We start from the raw sequence: 17453 nt of genomic DNA, 5'->3' as shown, positions 1-17453 counted from the left end.
TTTGAGCGCACGTAAAAGATGCCTCAGGTGGGCAAAGTGAATTCCCAGTCCCACCACCTGGTCCTGGCCGTTGTTGTTTCGCTAACGTAAACCCACGAATTATCACCAATCGTAATATGACAGTATTTTTCTCACATTTTTATGATTCTATAAATCTAACCTCACCCCACCGTGGCAATTCTTACAACATTTTAACGGCAGCACAATGCCGCACTAACCATGGTGTAATACTCCTTATGCCCCCCATAATGTACGTTTCATCATTGTATATCGCTGTAAGTCAGTTACAGCTGTCAGAACTTTCCCGTTTTAGCATTGGACTCGTAGAACAAGTTTCCGAACTTCCTGGTGTTTTTCCGGGAACGCGAGTTCTGAGGTGCGTGGGGAGGAGCAAAGAGCTCGGTTTCCGTAATGCCCGCGAAGCGATAATAGCTGGATGAAACAGGCTTTTGGCATACAGATGCATGCACTGCTGGGAGATGCTCTTCATCAAGATTCAGCACGCGCAGCGTCCTGCCGGAGAGTCGGAGTTGCCCTTGAAACGGAGTCTGAAAGAGTCCTTGAAAAATGCGGGACGTTCTTTCTTTTCACGTTATATTTATAGATCTGCTGCAGCCTCCGTTGTTATGGCATCGAGAACATGATGAACGATTGGAGAAAAAAAAAGTTTGGTCGACAGGTGCTTGGTGAATTGTTGACGACGACGACTTGGTGTCTAACGGCGTAAGAGAAACGATTGAATTGCGCAAATATGCCAGCAGTAAATGTATCTTGTGAAACAGATGGCGTGGCAATCGCGCGTGTGATTTTCGTGAGGCCTTAAGCAGTGGCGTAGCCACGGGGGGGCTAGGGGGTGCCCGAGCCCCCTCCTATCTGCCACTGACCGACCCAGGCAAATTGTGCAAACCCGAGGAGAAAATAATATATGGGGGGGGGGGGGGAGAGACCAGTGTGACGATCGCGAAAGCTCTTACAGTTCATGGCGTCTATCTAAGACGCCAAAATCCTTCCAATCTCGTGACACCACCTCATTGGACATAACAGTATAATCGTATTGTGAATGTCCAAATCAATTATTTTAGTTTTTTTTTCAACCGCATGCTGCGGTGTGCACAAGTATTGTGTGTTGTCGCACCCAGGATCAGCGTCGGGGAGGGAGTGGGCGGGTTTTCGTATAGAGCCCCTCCTACCTTGGAGGTCTGGCTACGCCACTGGCCTTAAGGCGCAAACAGTTCATGAACACTATTGAACAGCTCTTGAATACTCATATGCGCAAGACTGTACTTAAAATGTGATTCCTTCAAGGAACTACAGTCTAAGTGGAACTACAGGGGGACCACAGCAGCTATAAAGAGCTTATTAATTTACATATATTCCCTGACTTAGGTTCAGGACTCGGTAAAGTCTGTAGAACATCTTAAATGTGCACTGGTACTTGGTGTAATTCGGTACAGGTCACGGCTCAACAGGTGTTCCAAATGTGGCTTCGCTTTTCGTGACCTTGAACATGCTACTAAAAGCCAGTTAGAAAGTAACTTTTGCTTGGATATAAAGCCTGTGCAGTAAGTGAGACCGGTGTAACCTGAAAGTGCGATATCGAAGAAGTCAGCACGAGTTAGAGTGATAGATTCGTACAGGCGTTCTTTGTTTGTACGCATCTTCAATTACCATCTCCAACATAGCGCGCGCAATAAATGTACCGGAAGGAATATACATCAAGATGAGGCAGCATAGTAATATTCACTACACATTCTTATTATGCAACGCGTGAACGACAGTCCTGACTATTCAACAACAAAAACAGATGCATACGCGACAAAATACATTATTTACAGTATGTACAACATCGATGATGACATCTCCCGAAGGAACGCGGCGCAATAAATAGCAGACGTCACAACTGAAAGCTCACAGGATGCAGTCACTTTCCATGAGTGACATCGCTTGTGTGCGGTTAACCCAATCTTCCTCGTCCGAGTACGGCGACGAGCCAAAGTTCAAGAGGAAATTGTTGACGTGCTCCGAAAGAGCAGCAGGGTTGTTCATGTGCACGTGGTGCGTTCCCTCCACTTCGATGCTGCTGAACGGTTCACATGAACTTTTGAAAAAGTCTTCGCAGATCGTCAACATGTCGTCCACGTCCGCGTCCCTCCAGTCTTTGACGCTGACCATCAGCAGTGGGCCTTTGTAAAGTGTCATCGTGTTCTGAAGAGTCAACGAGTTTTTCCTGGCGTCCGACATTGTGAATACCCGCAAACACCTCGATAACACAGCAAGAGACATGCTTTGACCGGCTTTTTCTTCGGCCTTCAGCAGAAGCCTTGCGGAGTCTCCATCCAGAGAGCCCCCTGTGGCGTCCACCAAGTCACTAACGGCCGAGTCGAGTTCTTCAAAAGCAAACTTCGCCTTCACAAGTGCCTCGTCTTGTGCGTACTGGAACAGTGTCGGCATGACATGAACTAAGCTGGTGCTCACAGTGTCTGCGATGCTTAACGATACCACACAGTCGCACACGTCCGGACATAATCCAGCGTAGTACAGTGCCATTGTCACACCCAGTCCATGAGCGATAATCCCACAGTGGTCCCAGTTGAGGTAGTCCAGTATGAAGCCCATATCGTGCACGAACTGTTGATGACTATATTGGAATCCTTTAGGTAGCCTCGCTGATGACCCATGTCCTACGAGGTTCAGGGACACCAAACGTATCGAAGGATCTAGGCGTTGAGCGAGGGGTTGAAAAGACGCTGCGTTGTCCAACCAGTCCGGAATCGCCAGGACAGGAACACCATCCTCGGGTCCCCACTGCAGGGCGTGAAGATTGCCGTATGATACAGGAATCTGCAAGTCTTTCGGCGTGCGTAGTCGCTCCATGTTGGCTGCGAGGCAAATGTCCGGGAGCTCTGTCGAGCCCTTCCCTTTTTATGCCTGACTGCCACGTGAGGTTTCTGTAATATTTAGCCGTCCCCTTCTCCGCATCCTCCTCTCTGACAGGATACACACGCAAGTGGTTCCCCGCATGGATGCCCTAAACAAACGCGGTCTGTCCTGATTCGGCTCAGAGAGAGAAGGGTGCTTTGCAAGAGGAGGCAATCGGAGGAGGAGGTCGGTGTGTATCCCCCGATGTAGCTCGAAAGCAACAGCGGTATTCCCCGCGTGGCCTCCTCCTCTCCTAGCCTTCTCGACGTTGTAGAGTTACACAGGACAAGGTCGCATACAGATATACCCACCAAGGGCAGTGATGCTTCGAGCAACTTGTCTGCCACCATGATGCAAATTGAAGCCGTGTCGACTTATAAACATATATTCTGGGGCTAGAAGAGTTACGAGCACATTTGATATGCATAAGCGACCTGCCTACGTGCGTTATGCGCACTGGTTCTGCGTATTACAGCCCTCGCAGGTGTAATCCGAAAAGGAAACTGTGTCAAAACAAGCTCGTTGCGAAAGAGTGATGTGTGATGCCAGCGAAGGACGTCATATTCACTGCTGCCCTTGTTTGCCAGTCGTCAAGACCGAAAGCAAGCTTACTCCCATTTCCCCCGTGGGGCGAAAGAAATGAATCACGTTGGGGTCATGTGCGAAATTTTCCGTCAGGGGTATTCCGTGACGCTCAGGTACGGAGAGCCAAACAAAACAGCGTGACCGGACTCGGGATTCGTGTCCGCGTGACTGTGAGCTGCTGTGTGGGTGGGCGACGAGCGGAAATGTACATCAGTGAACGAAACTCCGTCTTCTTGGTAGCGTTGAACTAAGTAACTTTTTGCATGGTTATCCTAGGAAGTAATTACAGCCTCGTGCTTCTGGCAGGTCTGCAGTCCTGGATGGCTCACGTGATATGAGTCAAGGTATGACTTTGCAAAGTCAATTCTGAAAATGAAGGTTGCTGAAGGTGTGGTTACAACACGTTCGTTTTAACCACTGCAGATGAGTCGCTGTTGGTCATATTCTGTGCCAACATGCAGAGATACGAGCGAAGTGGTGATAATAAGTGGCCAAGTGGTGGCATTACATCGCGAGACAACTACGAAGTGCTGATTATGGAACCTAAGTCCTGGGGGAAAACATCCGGGTATTAGAAGTGGAGGGGGATGCGAAGGTGGTGGTGTTTTGATATTTTATGGCAAGAGCAACTAAGGCCAAATAGTGCCACGACACTTGATTTGACGAAGGTGATATGCGAATTACAGACATGTATTTTGGATTCGGATTCACGTTGGTTGATTCATACAGAGCAGATACATTTGGCAGAAAATTATACAGGAAGACGTCCCGTAGCTAAACAACTGACCAGGATTGACCAGGTAAAGCATCCATATCCTTTTACCAAAAAGGAAATTAGATTGCTTTTTGTGAAACGTTATACGTGTAAATTGTGCTCATCATACAGGGTCAACGCAACATTCTGTTGGGTTTAACCATAGCTTGAGCAGTATGGTAGGTTCTTCGTCTTAAACGGGGATATTCTAGAATGTCGTTTGATTTGTATGGGTTAATCTGTATCGGCGACATAGACAGACCTATAGACATATGTGCCTCGTTGTGCGTCTCAAGTGTGCCGAAAAATGCGCCGACAGTCATACTTCAGATCAGCGGCAAAATGAAAGGCATCTCCACACCGACATGGGAGAAATTGTGCGCCTTGCCTGAGCAAAAGCGTTTCCCTGCTTTATCTGTCTGCAATCTCGTCCTTCACAACTGTCTGTTTGAAGACTTCCAAGAAGCTATCCGCAGTCCAATTACCTATAGGCTATAGCTTATTACCCAGAATGGTAGAGGGAAAGTGACATTTGCATTCCTCAGCTGCGTTCCTCAATCACGTTCTAATGATTCTATGTCATCAAGAGAAATGGAAACAGCGTTCATCTCCTAAATCCTGGCAACTTGCCTTCGACATATGATACTTGTGGCAGTTATCGACAATTCGTTCGTCACGTAGACGAATGGAAGCCCAACCATGGTGTCAACCATGCACCGTCGACCGACGGACGTAGGTTCGTGGCAGTGAGAACATGTCAACACATTGCGCTGCGTTGAGCACTGATGATGCGTGCCAACAGAACGGACGCCTGTGCGTCAAAACGCACCAGTGAAGTTCATCGTTTTCATTCTTGGCATTCTCTGTATAGGTATGTGTACAGGGAGCCAGACTTCGTCGCGACGTTACGTCCCCATCTTTTCCTTTTCTTCACCACCACCACAACCACGATCATCACCATCACCTTTGCATACCAGCACAAAGTGTGGAAGTGGCACCTCGTGTGAAAAAAAAATAATAATAATAATAATTGTTGCATTTCGTGCCTTACTTACTCACTAAGATTGGTCGCTTTCCAAGTGGAGGCCGACAGGTGACGCGGGTTCGAATCTCGGCACCGACTGTATTCCCTAGGTCTTTTACTTGCAGGGTTTTCATCAGACGCATTAAGATAAATGTCGGCACAGTTCCGTATGAAGTTCCTAGCACGCACGATGCCCTCAAGCAACACGCCGCCGCACCGGGATGCAAACTGCCTGGCAATAATACGGCACCTTATGGTGTTCCAATATTTGTGTTCGCTGCTATACCCTAGCGATAAAGTCGCATTTGCGCCGAAAATATGAAATATGTAGCTGTCTTTCAATGATGCCTGCTTGTCGAATCGCAAGAAAACCTGCACAAGAAGGAAACTGTTTTCACGAAACCATGCGGCACACAATATTGGACCCATATTGACTGGGCATTGGCCATACTGGTCCAATATGGGACACGTTTTGCAAGGATTTCCTCCATATTGGCTCAAACTTGGCAATATGGGCCCCATATTGCCCGTGTGAACCCCATATTGACTGAAAATGTAGAAAATGGGACGTACCCGTATGGGCACTTGGTACAAGTGCCCAATCAACACGGCAAGATTGAACGTTGAAGCGTGTGAAATGCCCAACTCAATACGTCGTTACATCCAACAACTTCCCGCAGATGATACACATTGTTCGAAACAGTCAACATATCTGGCAATCCCACTGTAACATGCACTACAAGTCAACAACTCAACTTTCCACTTGCTGCAAACAGCCGCCATCTTGCTTCGCGATGCCAATCGGTCGAACCGACTGAGAGCGTAGTCGTTTGAGCGAAATCACGCGTCCTACAACTAATGGGCATGCGCGACACTCGGATCGGACGTTCATTCGGGCTAAAATGTCGCTGGTTTCTCTAATGACAACGGAAGCAGCAGGTCAAGTAAAAAACACAATGTTTGATAGGAAAGGATGTCTGTTCTGTAATGACAGGTGCTCTCAAGTTACTGCAGGCAGTGTGAGTTGCTGAGGCGTATGTCCGTCACCGTCACGAAAGTGCTTCGCTCAGTTGTACTTCAGGAACGGGTTGGAAGTTGTTGAGTCATATGTACCAGGCTCCAACAGCTCCTCATAGAGCCCATAGTTTGAGATAATTCACACAACACTGGGCACACGACCAATGAAATTGCAAGGTGGTGGATATTATGCAAAACCAGTCGGCCAATCAGGAGCCTCAATGTTTGGCTGGCTTTTCGGGCGGCCCTGGCTACCATCGACTTCTACTGGATTTCAGGCCTGTCGCCGTTATTCAGTATTCAAAATACCTAAAGCGAGTTTTGTCTAACATTTATTTGACACAAAGCACTGATTCAAAGATCTGATACATGGGTGCACGTTGCGTACAAAGCCCACTACGTTGCTGACACACTGGGACAAAGTTCGAACTGACAGTGTTCAACTCCTACTACCGAGTCAGTCTCATGAGCGCCTACCATTTCACGATGAGTGTCTTCTTTCGCTGCTTGCAGTGCATCATACATTACAGCGAACCGGAAATCGCTGGTGTGGCACGTAGTCCTGTCTTTGTTGTCATTCCTCGAAATCTAACGGCGCCCGAACTTGTTTTTCACGATCCAACTCATGAAGCATTCCGGTGCCGCAGTTGATCGACTGTTCGTGGGATAATAGTTGTGTCCAGAAACAGCACAACACACGTAGACTCACAATGACGCACGAATAAACCCGCGAACATATTTCTGTAAACTGTTCTGTGGATCAAAATCACGGAACACAGGAGGATGCCGTGCCGGCCGGCCGTGCTATTTCGAAACTATGAAACGGTCGAGACGCTGCACGCACATGGGCGCGTACCAAAATGAGATTTCAAAACGGTCTTCAGACTCGGCCAATGGGCTTGCAACGTGGTGTATGAGCGCAGTGGTACATACTCGACAGCCGCGTCCGTGGGTACCTGAGGAGGACTGTATGTACTACTGCAATCCCAATGAAGGTTTCTGAGGGATGCTTGGCACCGGTTAGCACGAGGGCAATTCTATTTTTGAGGCGAGGTGTGGGCAAGCTTGTGCTTGTCCCATCATCCAGTTGGCAATACGAATGCCATTGGTAGTTTTTGGGACTGCCCGGCTCCTTCAACAAAATAGGCACGGCACCTGTTCTTTGTTTTTAGGACGAGGCAGTGTTGTTTTTGTAACGTGATGCAACGTGGATCAATTAAAAGATCAACAGAAAAATTTTAAAAAGACGACATACATATTGTTATCGTTAGTAGTGGATATTATACCGGATAATGCTTTATTATTACCCGGATTCATCGTTGGCGTTATCACAAAAAAAAAAATGGGCGCAACATGGGCAATCTGGGCTTGCCAATATAGGCAGTACATGGTTTACCCTGCAGTTATCGGCGAATATAAATCGCAACGTAATTTCGAAACTGTGCCGCAACCTTAAAACCAGAAACCAATGCAAAAATAGCCCCTGTGAGACATCACAAAAGGAACACTTTATTGCTCCATAGCGAAGCGGTGGTAGCTGTAACAATCGTGAAAGCAGAGCTCATTTAAGCTAAAATGCAGCGATTAATCCTCCTAATCTTTCCTCAGACACTCATTTGTGTTCGTTGGTTTTCGGTTAAAACCGAATGATAAAAAAATTACCGGTGTATGTATTTCGGTTAAAAGCGAAAACTCGAAACCCTACTTACAGAGCACCACAGCGCTTCTTGCGAGTTTATGAGCGCTTCGTATAACCAATTAGACGCACCCCTGAGAAAGTGGAACGCAAAAAATTAAAAGGAGCGTATATTCACACGAGCCTTACCACAAGCAACACATTTATGGAATTCATGCGTCCGTTACTTCCCATTTATAAGCAGGTAGCCCTATTTTAGCGGCAGCGGGAAGGAAAAAAATGACGTGAAATCTTGGCAGGCTGCCCCACGCAGCTGGGCAACGAATATTTCTCGGATCCATCAATATTTTCTTTGCCACTTCGGGAACACGAGTACTAAGTGGTAGATAAACGACCATTTCTCAGTCCATCAAATGCATTTTCTGCATACCACCAGACATTCTCCTCGCTTGGTCTCCTCGGGAAATGACCACGAAGAGTTGCACAACGCGTGCCTCTGTATAAAAGACCGCCTTTAATAGGGGGTCGGGAGCGTTGCATTGTTAAGAAAGCCGCTGTGAAAGCTCGATAAGGGGGACCATCATCACTTGTGCAATGTGTTGCTATTATGGGTGAAACTAGTTGGAGGCTATTTTTGGGACCAGCTTGGTAAGGTGCCTTTGTGGTTGTGTCCTGGCACCTTGATCCCTCGCGAAAGGGTTTTTGTAGCTTGTTGCCTACTGTACAGAAGGCGTATATAGGCGGGTATATAAGCTAAGGGTATGTAGGCGTAGTACGGTGCTCCAGAACGTGTATTCGGGGACAAATAGTCGCCTTCAATCAGCCGGCCCCAAAAGTTCATTTCTTTTGTTTTCTATTTTTATCAAGCAAACATAGTACCGTATTTTCACGCGTATTAGCCGCGGCTTATGCGCGATTTATTTTTTTCGCGGACGCTCTGCGGCTTATCCGTGGGTGCGGCTTATCTGGTGACTATTTTTCCCTGGTACCTTCCCCATACCCCGGGTTAAACGAAAGGGCCGACAGTTCCTCATGTTTTTCGGAACAGCACCGCCCTGCCAGTGCACGAACAATACCGAACATGGGCGGGTCCACTCGACATTCGAGTGGACTAACCCGTCAATCCACGAAAAACACGCAACAAGGGCACAATCCGATCTTAGTGGTAGAACACTAGAACTGACCTCCTTTGTTATACTTCATGCCAACACCGGAATGTGGACAGGGTTTATGGCCTTCCCCACGGTCTCCTTTGTCGGCAGACGCACAGGAAGGGTTCAATACACCTGTCATCGGGATAAAACGTGGTCAGCTAAGCGTCAGTTCTCATTTGACGAGAGCAGCAGCATTCGTGGACACGGGCACGGCAGTTAGAGGTGGGGCATGACTCCAACGCTGAGGCACAGCCACGACAGCGGCTTCAAACTAAAAGTCGTCAGGGCAGAACAGGGCAGCTGGCAGGGAGTACGGCGCTCACGAGCGTTGAGCGTCTCTGTTGATTTTGTATGTGCATCATTGGTTTAGTGCACAAAGCAGTCGCGTCGTATTACCCGCGGCTTATCTGCGAGTGCGGCTTATCTGCAAAAACATTTTCAAAATGTATCTAAAAACGAGTCCTGCGGCTTATCTGCGGTGCGGCTAATACGCGTGAAAATACGGTATGTCTTGCACACAAATAAATCGTCGCAAAATCTTTTGGTTTTGACGCGCAGGGAGCTGTGAATGCGTTGGGTTTCAGTTGAGTTGAATGTAAAAAGAAAAAAAAAAAGACGAATGAAGGGTGATTCCACGTCAGATCAGGCAGGTTGGTCCTGACGACCTCCCGGATTTTTTTATACGCAATATACGTTGAAGGCTAGCGTATGGAAAGCATTCCAGGACAAAAATAATTTGAACATTATTTGGGGAGTTTGCGTAAAAAGTAATTACATGGAACGGCAGTTTTGCGCAGTGGTATTTTCATCAACTTTTGGACGTTGTATCTCTGGGGCAGATAGGTTCGTAGAGTTCTTGAAGTGGGTCCGCAGAGTCGTAGGAACGGTTCGCGGGCCCGACGCTACGTCGACACGTTACGAAAGGAGGAGTCCACGGGGACTTGACGTAGAACACCAATAATATACATTTATTACATGGAACTTCCAGTTACAACTGCTAGCCAAAGTGGCAGCGAGACCATCAGCAATCAACCACGCTAACATGCGCGGGTGCCTTCTTAAAGGAAAGGCCATCTCTCTTCTACCAATCAGCACACACGAAACTGACGTCAGTATAAATATACAAAATGTGTGGTGAAAGTGAAACCCATCCACACGAGCACTACATGAGTTCAATTACAGTTGTGCCGCCTAACCAGCGGCGACTTTCGTCGCAGCGCTTCAAAGCGACGGGCCCCGCAGGGTTAACCTTGGATACCTGTTGTCTACCCTGGTCCGTCGTCACTCTGCCGCTAGCACGATTATAACCCTCCCAATGTCCTTGGAGGCACCTACGTTATGTATCGACGGCAGTGACCAAAAGGGTACCTTAATCCCATAATGTCTCTAGGTGCAGGGTTCCCATGTCGGCGAATAGGGCGCACTTCAGAATAAAAGTCGCCGACACACCAGCAAGAGGTTGCGCGCCTAACAGAGGCCATGAGGCGCAGGGGGAAAATATTTTTGTCACAGAATAGATAGGTTGTCGTTAGTTGGCCGCGTACTTTCTACGGTCGCAGCTGTGACAGATAATTTCCTAAAAATTCTCAAAGTCACTCCATCTGCAGATTTTTCTGCTTTTTAGACTCCTCAATGCTCGTCTCTATGTTACCGATACATAGTGAATGTGGTATCATAATGTTCGTCATTACAACCTCTTTCTACTCGTATCAAGAATGTAACAGGTTGTTCAACGACAAAGCTCTCAGGGGCTAATTGCTTAACCATGGTTCAGCGAAACTGTCAACTTTGGACGTCCGTTACAGGTATCCGCCCACTCAGTACGTTGTTCATACTGCTTACAGACATTGTTCCACGTGTCCCGAAAAAAAACGTCAAATTTTTTTGTGGATCAAAGAAGGGCAAAGCACAGCCAGTAACCTTAAAATCACCCCTACCTCACCAGTTGTATGCCCGTAGGGACAGCGCATGCAGATGCAGCTTATCACTTTGTAGCATGGGGCAATCTTTCGAATTCACTGCAGGGTCTCTTTATGTGGCCGAGTATAACATGACGTGGCTTGCACACGCTTATACAGTTGTTGCACAGGGGAAGGTAAACAGTTTCCAGAACAATTGATTGAGCTTGAAACACATCTGGTAGGTAAACGAAAATGCAGACGATGCCCAACACTGAAACTGTGCGTGGAAAAGCAGGTACTTAAGGGCGCATCACTACCTTCTTGCACACACTATCCGCCGTCCTGGCGACCAAGATTTCACTGTTACCGTCCTTGTTCCGTCTGAATTCCCACACATGCGACGACTGTATCCCGCGTATAAGACTATATATATATTATTATATTATATAGATTATTATATAAGCGTTTCTTAGAAACGCTTCAGAGCTTGTTTCTTGTCTTTCGCCAAAGCTTTCACATATCCACCTCATCCACCTTCCAGCCGACATCATCTCAGAGTTCCGGATGACAAAAGGAAATGAATGGACAACTGTTCGCGCCGTTCCAGGGATACAGTCGTCACATGTGTGGGAATCCAGACGGAACAAGGACGGTACTGTGAAATCTTGGTCGCCAAGACGGCCGATAGTGTGCGCAAGAAGGTAGTGACCTGCTTTTCCACACACGTCAGTGTTGGGCATCGTCTGCATTTTCGTTTATCTACCAGGTGTGTTTCAAGCTCAATAAATTGTTCTGGAAACTGTTACCTTCCCCTGTGCAACAACTATATAAGCGTATGCAAGCCACATCATGTTATACTCGGCCACATAAAGAGAGCCTGCAGTGAATTCGAAAGATTGCCCCATGCTACAAAGTGATAAGCCGCATCTGCATGCGCTGTCCCTATGGGCATACAACTGGTGAGGTAGGGGTGATTCTAAGGTTGCTGGCTGTGCTTTGCCCTTCTCTGATCCACAAAAAAATTTGATGTTTTTTCGGGACACGTAGAACAATGTCTGTAAACAGTATGAACAGCGTACTGAGTGGGCGGATACCTATAACGGACGTCCAAAGTTGACAGTTTCGCTGAACCATGGTTAAGCAATTAGCCCCTGAGAGCTTTGTCGTTGAACAACCTGTTACATTCTTGATACGAGTAGAAAGAGGTTGTAATGACGAACATTATGATACCACATTCACTATGTATCGGTAACATAGAGACGAGCATTGAGGAGTCTAAAAAGCAGAAAAATCTGCAGATGGAGTGACTTTGAGAATTTTTAGGAAATTATCTGTTACAGCTGCAACCGTAGAAAGTACGCGGCCAACTAATGACAACCTATATATTGTGTGAAAAATTTTTTTTCACCCTGCGCCTCATGGCCCCAGAGATACAAAGTCCAAAATTTGATGAAAATACCACTGCGCAAAATTGCCGTTCCACGTAATTATTTATTACGCAAACTCCCCAAATAATTTCCAATTTATTTTTGTCCTGGAATGCTTTCCATAAGCTATGCTTCAACATATATTGCGTATAAAAAAATCCGGGAGGTCGTCGGGACCAACCTCCCTGATCTCACGTGGAATCACCCAGAAATTGAATTCGTCACCTGTCGAATTCTGCTACTCCCATAAAGAACCCCTAAATGGATGAACCCCACACAAAGGAAAAAGAAAAATGAAAAGAATGCGAATGCGTGTACAGTACAGTGTTGTACACGTTACCGAAATATGGTGTCGCGATACCGATACTCGTTACTTTAGTAAAAAGTAGCGAAATACCGATATCGATACTTCCTTTTTAAGGTAGAAAAGTACCGCAACCGTTACTCGAAAAAGTGACGCGATACCTTGCCAGGTGCTTTTGCTCAAAATACGAAGAAGTTGCATGAAATCTGCAACATCGAAAGCTCGTTTTCGTGACCATTCCATTTGGATAATAGCGAATTGGGAGAGGACAGTTTTGCAACAAAAAAGCAGAACATTTATCATACAGTTCAGACAGTTTGGCTGACTTTTAGCAATAACTGGCGCTCAAAGTTTTTGGTTTATGCGCTTTCCCGTAAGCGTGTCTGCACTGACACTGAACCGACGTTCCGCTGAAGCATTAGAGGCAACTGCTGTGTTCACTCTTTCGAAAACACAGTGAACGTTTGGAAAGCTGTCCTTGTCACTGTCCGCGCTGGTGGGCCAGTGACAGTGAATAAAGGTAAGAAATATTACCGGTGAAGCAAGAATGGGAGCACATAAAAATATATCGGTGTCGGTAACGATGCGGAGGTCGTGCTACCATAACTTTGTAACGGAAATACTTTTCCATAACAGATATGAAAAAGTATTGCGATCCACACTTAGATGCCGAAAAAAGTATCGATTAGAGTAGCGGCGTTACGTACAGCACTAGTACAGAAGAATGTCTCAGATTTCGAGAATGTGAAAGTTGGAACACAGATGCAAGCTGAAACATTATGATGCTGAGTGGCAAAAAGCCTCGACTGTCTTGAGAGGGTAATTTGAATTTCGTGTATATTGCCGAATTCCTTAAGATATGTTAACGAGGTCATTGTTTCCATGAGCATTTTTGTCCCCCACTTGGATAATTTCTAAAAATACGTTCATGGGCATTAATGTATTCGCGTATAAAGAATTAGAAGAAAGAACGAGGCAAGAGAAATAGACAAAATTCTTCGTTTATGAAAACACGTTCATCTCCTATGTTTTCTTTTCCCCATCAACCAAAACGTGCATGCTGTCATGGCAGGGCACGGCTCATGGATCACGTAATATTCATCTGACTTGGTGACTACGAGTACTGGAGTAGCAGGTCTTGACACCGTCGGGACTAACAACTCCACATTTTTTTCTCTTTTGTCGTCTAATGTAATCTAATGTCTACTGCCTACTTATTTCAAGCTTACACCAAATTGCTTATGTCCTGCTGTAGCGTCTTACCTTTGTTATTTCTTGTGTGTGATTTATTATCACGATTATTATGTTATTGATTTTTGTATCTGTAATGACTATCCGTGTCATGTATGTTTGGGAACATGAAAGCTTCTGCACCGACAACTGGGTGCACCAAACTTCCTCGGAAAGCAAGCGCTGAAACGCAAGTACAACAACAACAAAGCCCCTGCATAGATTGCATAGGGTGTTTTTTACACTTTACATAATTTTTAGAAAAAGCTATGAGAGCAGCATAGATGTCGTTTATGCAGTTGAGTTGTGCGGCCAGGCGGACATCATCTCGAAGAGAGTATGTAACTACAAGATGACAAATTATCTAAAATTCTATTTAATCAGGGAATTTCGGGAAAAAGCCAGGAAACAGAATGGGAGACAATCCTCGTTGAAAGCCATTTTATCTTTTCAAAATCCTGAAACAAGCGCGTGCCGTGAAATATTATTCGCTGAATTTCACTATGCGAATGAGCCGAAACCAAAACAGCGCCGCCTCAGGAGCACATCACCTTCGCCGACGGAGGCTTACCTGCGCCGGAAAGCGGTTGATCTGGCCAGGAGATCAGCACCTACTTCAATCATGTCCATTGCTCCAAAGCACGTGGCCCTCTGATGTGAAATGAGCGCTGTGCTCCCTGCGCTCCCGGTCGCCGCGGTTTCGGTTCATATGCATATCAAAATTCGGCTATGGATATTTCAACGCACGTGCGCGTTTCAGGATTTAAAAAAAAAAAAAGGAATAGCTTTCAACAAGGATTGTCTCCCATTCTGCTATCTAGCTTTTGCATGAAGTGCCCTAACTAAAAAGTTAAGTAATGAATTTTAGGTAATTAGTCATTTTGTAGATACATAGTTTCTTCGAGAGGATGTCCGCCTGGCCCTATAACTTAACTGCAAAAACGACATATATGTTGCTCTCATAGCTTGTTATAAAAAATCTGTAAAAGATTCTTAAAAAACACCCTGCTGTACAAAGCTGTCAATATTCAAGCATTGCAACACTGGATAAAACGCTAATACTTTCATTTGGTGGAGGTATTTTGCAAAGATGAAGCAAAGGTGCTGCAAAAAAGAAAAAAAAAACGCTAGATGGAGGTGCTTGAAAAAGCAAAAACAAAGAAAGGTCGCGTTTCCGTCAGTTTAGCACGTATACAGGGGAAAGTTGCAAAATAGGAAAGGTCAAGAGATGGGACAAAATGTCAACATTGGTGAGCTAGTGTTTGACTTTGGAGTTTGCAACATCACGCAACAGGATACAAGATATTCAAGCGCAACATTCTGTATTTCTCTTTGCGATATCAAGAAAGCGTGAGAAAATCAGTGACATACCTATACGCGCGTCCGTATGGCCTGCCAAAGAGGATGAGAAGTTAGATAACAGAGGGCGTTCATATGAATGCCACCTACCCAGTCCGTACCAGCGTGTATATTAAAAGCAGCCTCAGCAAGACTCCCAGTGTCAGGAAGTGCGCTCTCTTCAAGTTCGTTGAAGCTCAATCACGTTTCGCAGCTACTTGAATCCAATCTGTTTCATTGAGTCCCGACATGTCTGAGAGCAAGCAATAACTGCAGCACCTGTTTCTTTATTGAGGCAAATTTGTCGTGTAAAGTGTACTCAAAAGCGTATTTTCGATACACGAATAGAGAATTGAAGATACGCATATATTGGAGCATTGTTAGACGTCGCGCCCTGTAGTTGCACTTCTATTTTTGCAAAATGACAGTGCAATGGCCATGATGACAATGACAATACAGTGTCTAACAATGATATCTAGCTTTACTTGCCTAACTTACCGACTGAAAGCTTCGCTCTTTGAGCCCGGTCATAACACATGAAAAAAAAAAGAAAGAAAGGAAGGAAGACGAACAAGAAAAAGTGAAAGATTTTTAGTTGCTGTTTGTTTTACTTATCTGTAACCTTCTCAAGCAAAATAAGCAGATGAACTATGAAAAGTTACAATGTGCCCGCTTACAATACATACAATCTGTGCGCGAAAAAAAAAAAAAAGAAAAAAAGAGGGTGAATGCAGATCGCGCTCTTTTGTTTATATATTTTGTGGCATTTTTAGAACACTCTCTGTCATGCATAAACATGAGCTCCTTGACGCTTCGTAGCGCAGACACTATGAAGCAGAGGACACGTTACATAAAAGAGCCGCACCCACCCCATGCACAGAAGCGCCTCGTGGAAGAGGTCGTGCGTTCCCTTTGACGTCACCAACTGGAGCCTAGCCGTCTGCAAACTTGTTGGTCGTCTGCTGCCCCGAGGAGGAACATTTCTTTGCCAGACTACTTGGCGCCCAGGAGAGGTGACCGACAGGGCATGCATCGATTGAAAAGGGAAAAATACCGAGGCGGCGTTGCTCAGGGAAGCTGCACTGACATTGCCCGCGATTGCAATAGAAACGCGTGTAGAGCGCTTCGCCTTTCCTTTCTTTTTTCTTGATAAACATATCCACCCCTACCCCACCCCGCTTCGCATGGCAAACGGGACACGTTCGAGGTGCTTTGAAGTAGTACTTGAGATACTGTCCTGCGAAACCTAAACTTTTTCCAGAGAAGTACTTTGAGCACAGGCATGACAAAGAAGTACCGGACATGGTCACAAATTGATTTTTTTTTTCGGATACGAAATTGCTGTTCTAAAGTGATAGCCTAATAGGATCACATGACACCACGTGATATGCCACCACCACGGAAGAGCCAATCAATGTTTGTGTGTGTGTGTCTGTGATAAGTTGATAAGTAATTTTTTTTAAATATATGGAGAAATTGAATTCGGCACCGGTCCAATTCTGCAACTAAATTTTTTTTTTTTAGAAAGAACAGACACGCGTCATAACACGCACCCACTAAAACGTAGTCTCGGGGCCACAGTTATATGTATACAAACACGTGCACAACATCAACAACAGCGCAATAGCAACAACAAAGATGCGGTACAGCGGCAACAATTACAACATCACAAACCAACAGTGCACGTAACCTAATCAACGGATTCCAAAGAACACTGTGCAATAAAATTCACAAGCGCAGTCAGAGCTGCATCCCTCTTGCTGAAGGGCCAAACACCTCACACCTTTGAAAATAGACCAAAAGCCAGGGATCATGATGTTTATTACTGCGTAACACTGCTGTTGTTTAAAGGAAAACATGACATGGACACTAAAGGAAAACATGAAAAGGACGTTTCGTCCTTTTCTTGTTATCGTTTGTTTTTATTTGTTGTGCAAGCCAGTGTTACACCAGCTCTCCGTCTCCGTCCCAATGTATTTCTTATGGAACATGTTTATACTTGTTCTCGGTAACCACTGCGCAGATTTTCACACGGGTGGTTTCATTATAAAGAGGAAAACGAGCTGTATTGAATAACGCGTATGCATTTCTGATATATGTCGTATGTATTTTACGGCGACGTCACGAATGTGAAAAAAATACACAATTTTTCTCATCCCTCTTT

At 45.6% G+C, this 17453-nt stretch overlaps 1 protein-coding gene across 1 annotated transcript; it reads right to left on the bottom strand.

Moving 5' to 3' along the window:
- Positions 1-1621: 1621 nt before the first annotated feature.
- On the bottom strand, positions 1622-3100 carry LOC135395241 (serine hydrolase-like protein). The gene has a single exon (XM_064626481.1). The coding sequence runs from the start codon at positions 2872-2874 to the stop codon at positions 1909-1911; it is 966 nt and encodes a 321-aa protein (XP_064482551.1). The 5' UTR covers positions 2875-3100; the 3' UTR covers positions 1622-1908.
- Between the last annotated feature and the right edge of the window lie 14353 nt (positions 3101-17453).

This window comes from Ornithodoros turicata, chromosome 5 (assembly GCF_037126465.1).
Source record: "Ornithodoros turicata isolate Travis chromosome 5, ASM3712646v1, whole genome shotgun sequence".
Classification (NCBI taxonomy): Eukaryota; Metazoa; Arthropoda; class Arachnida; order Ixodida; family Argasidae; genus Ornithodoros; species Ornithodoros turicata.
This window is presented reverse-complemented; position numbering and strand designations above follow the sequence as displayed.

What these genes read in the sequence shown, in the direction of transcription:
- LOC135395241 (XM_064626481.1), bottom strand. Translation starts at nt 2,874, where the DNA reads ATGGAGCGACTACGCACGCCGAAAGACTTGCAGATTCCTGTATCATAC.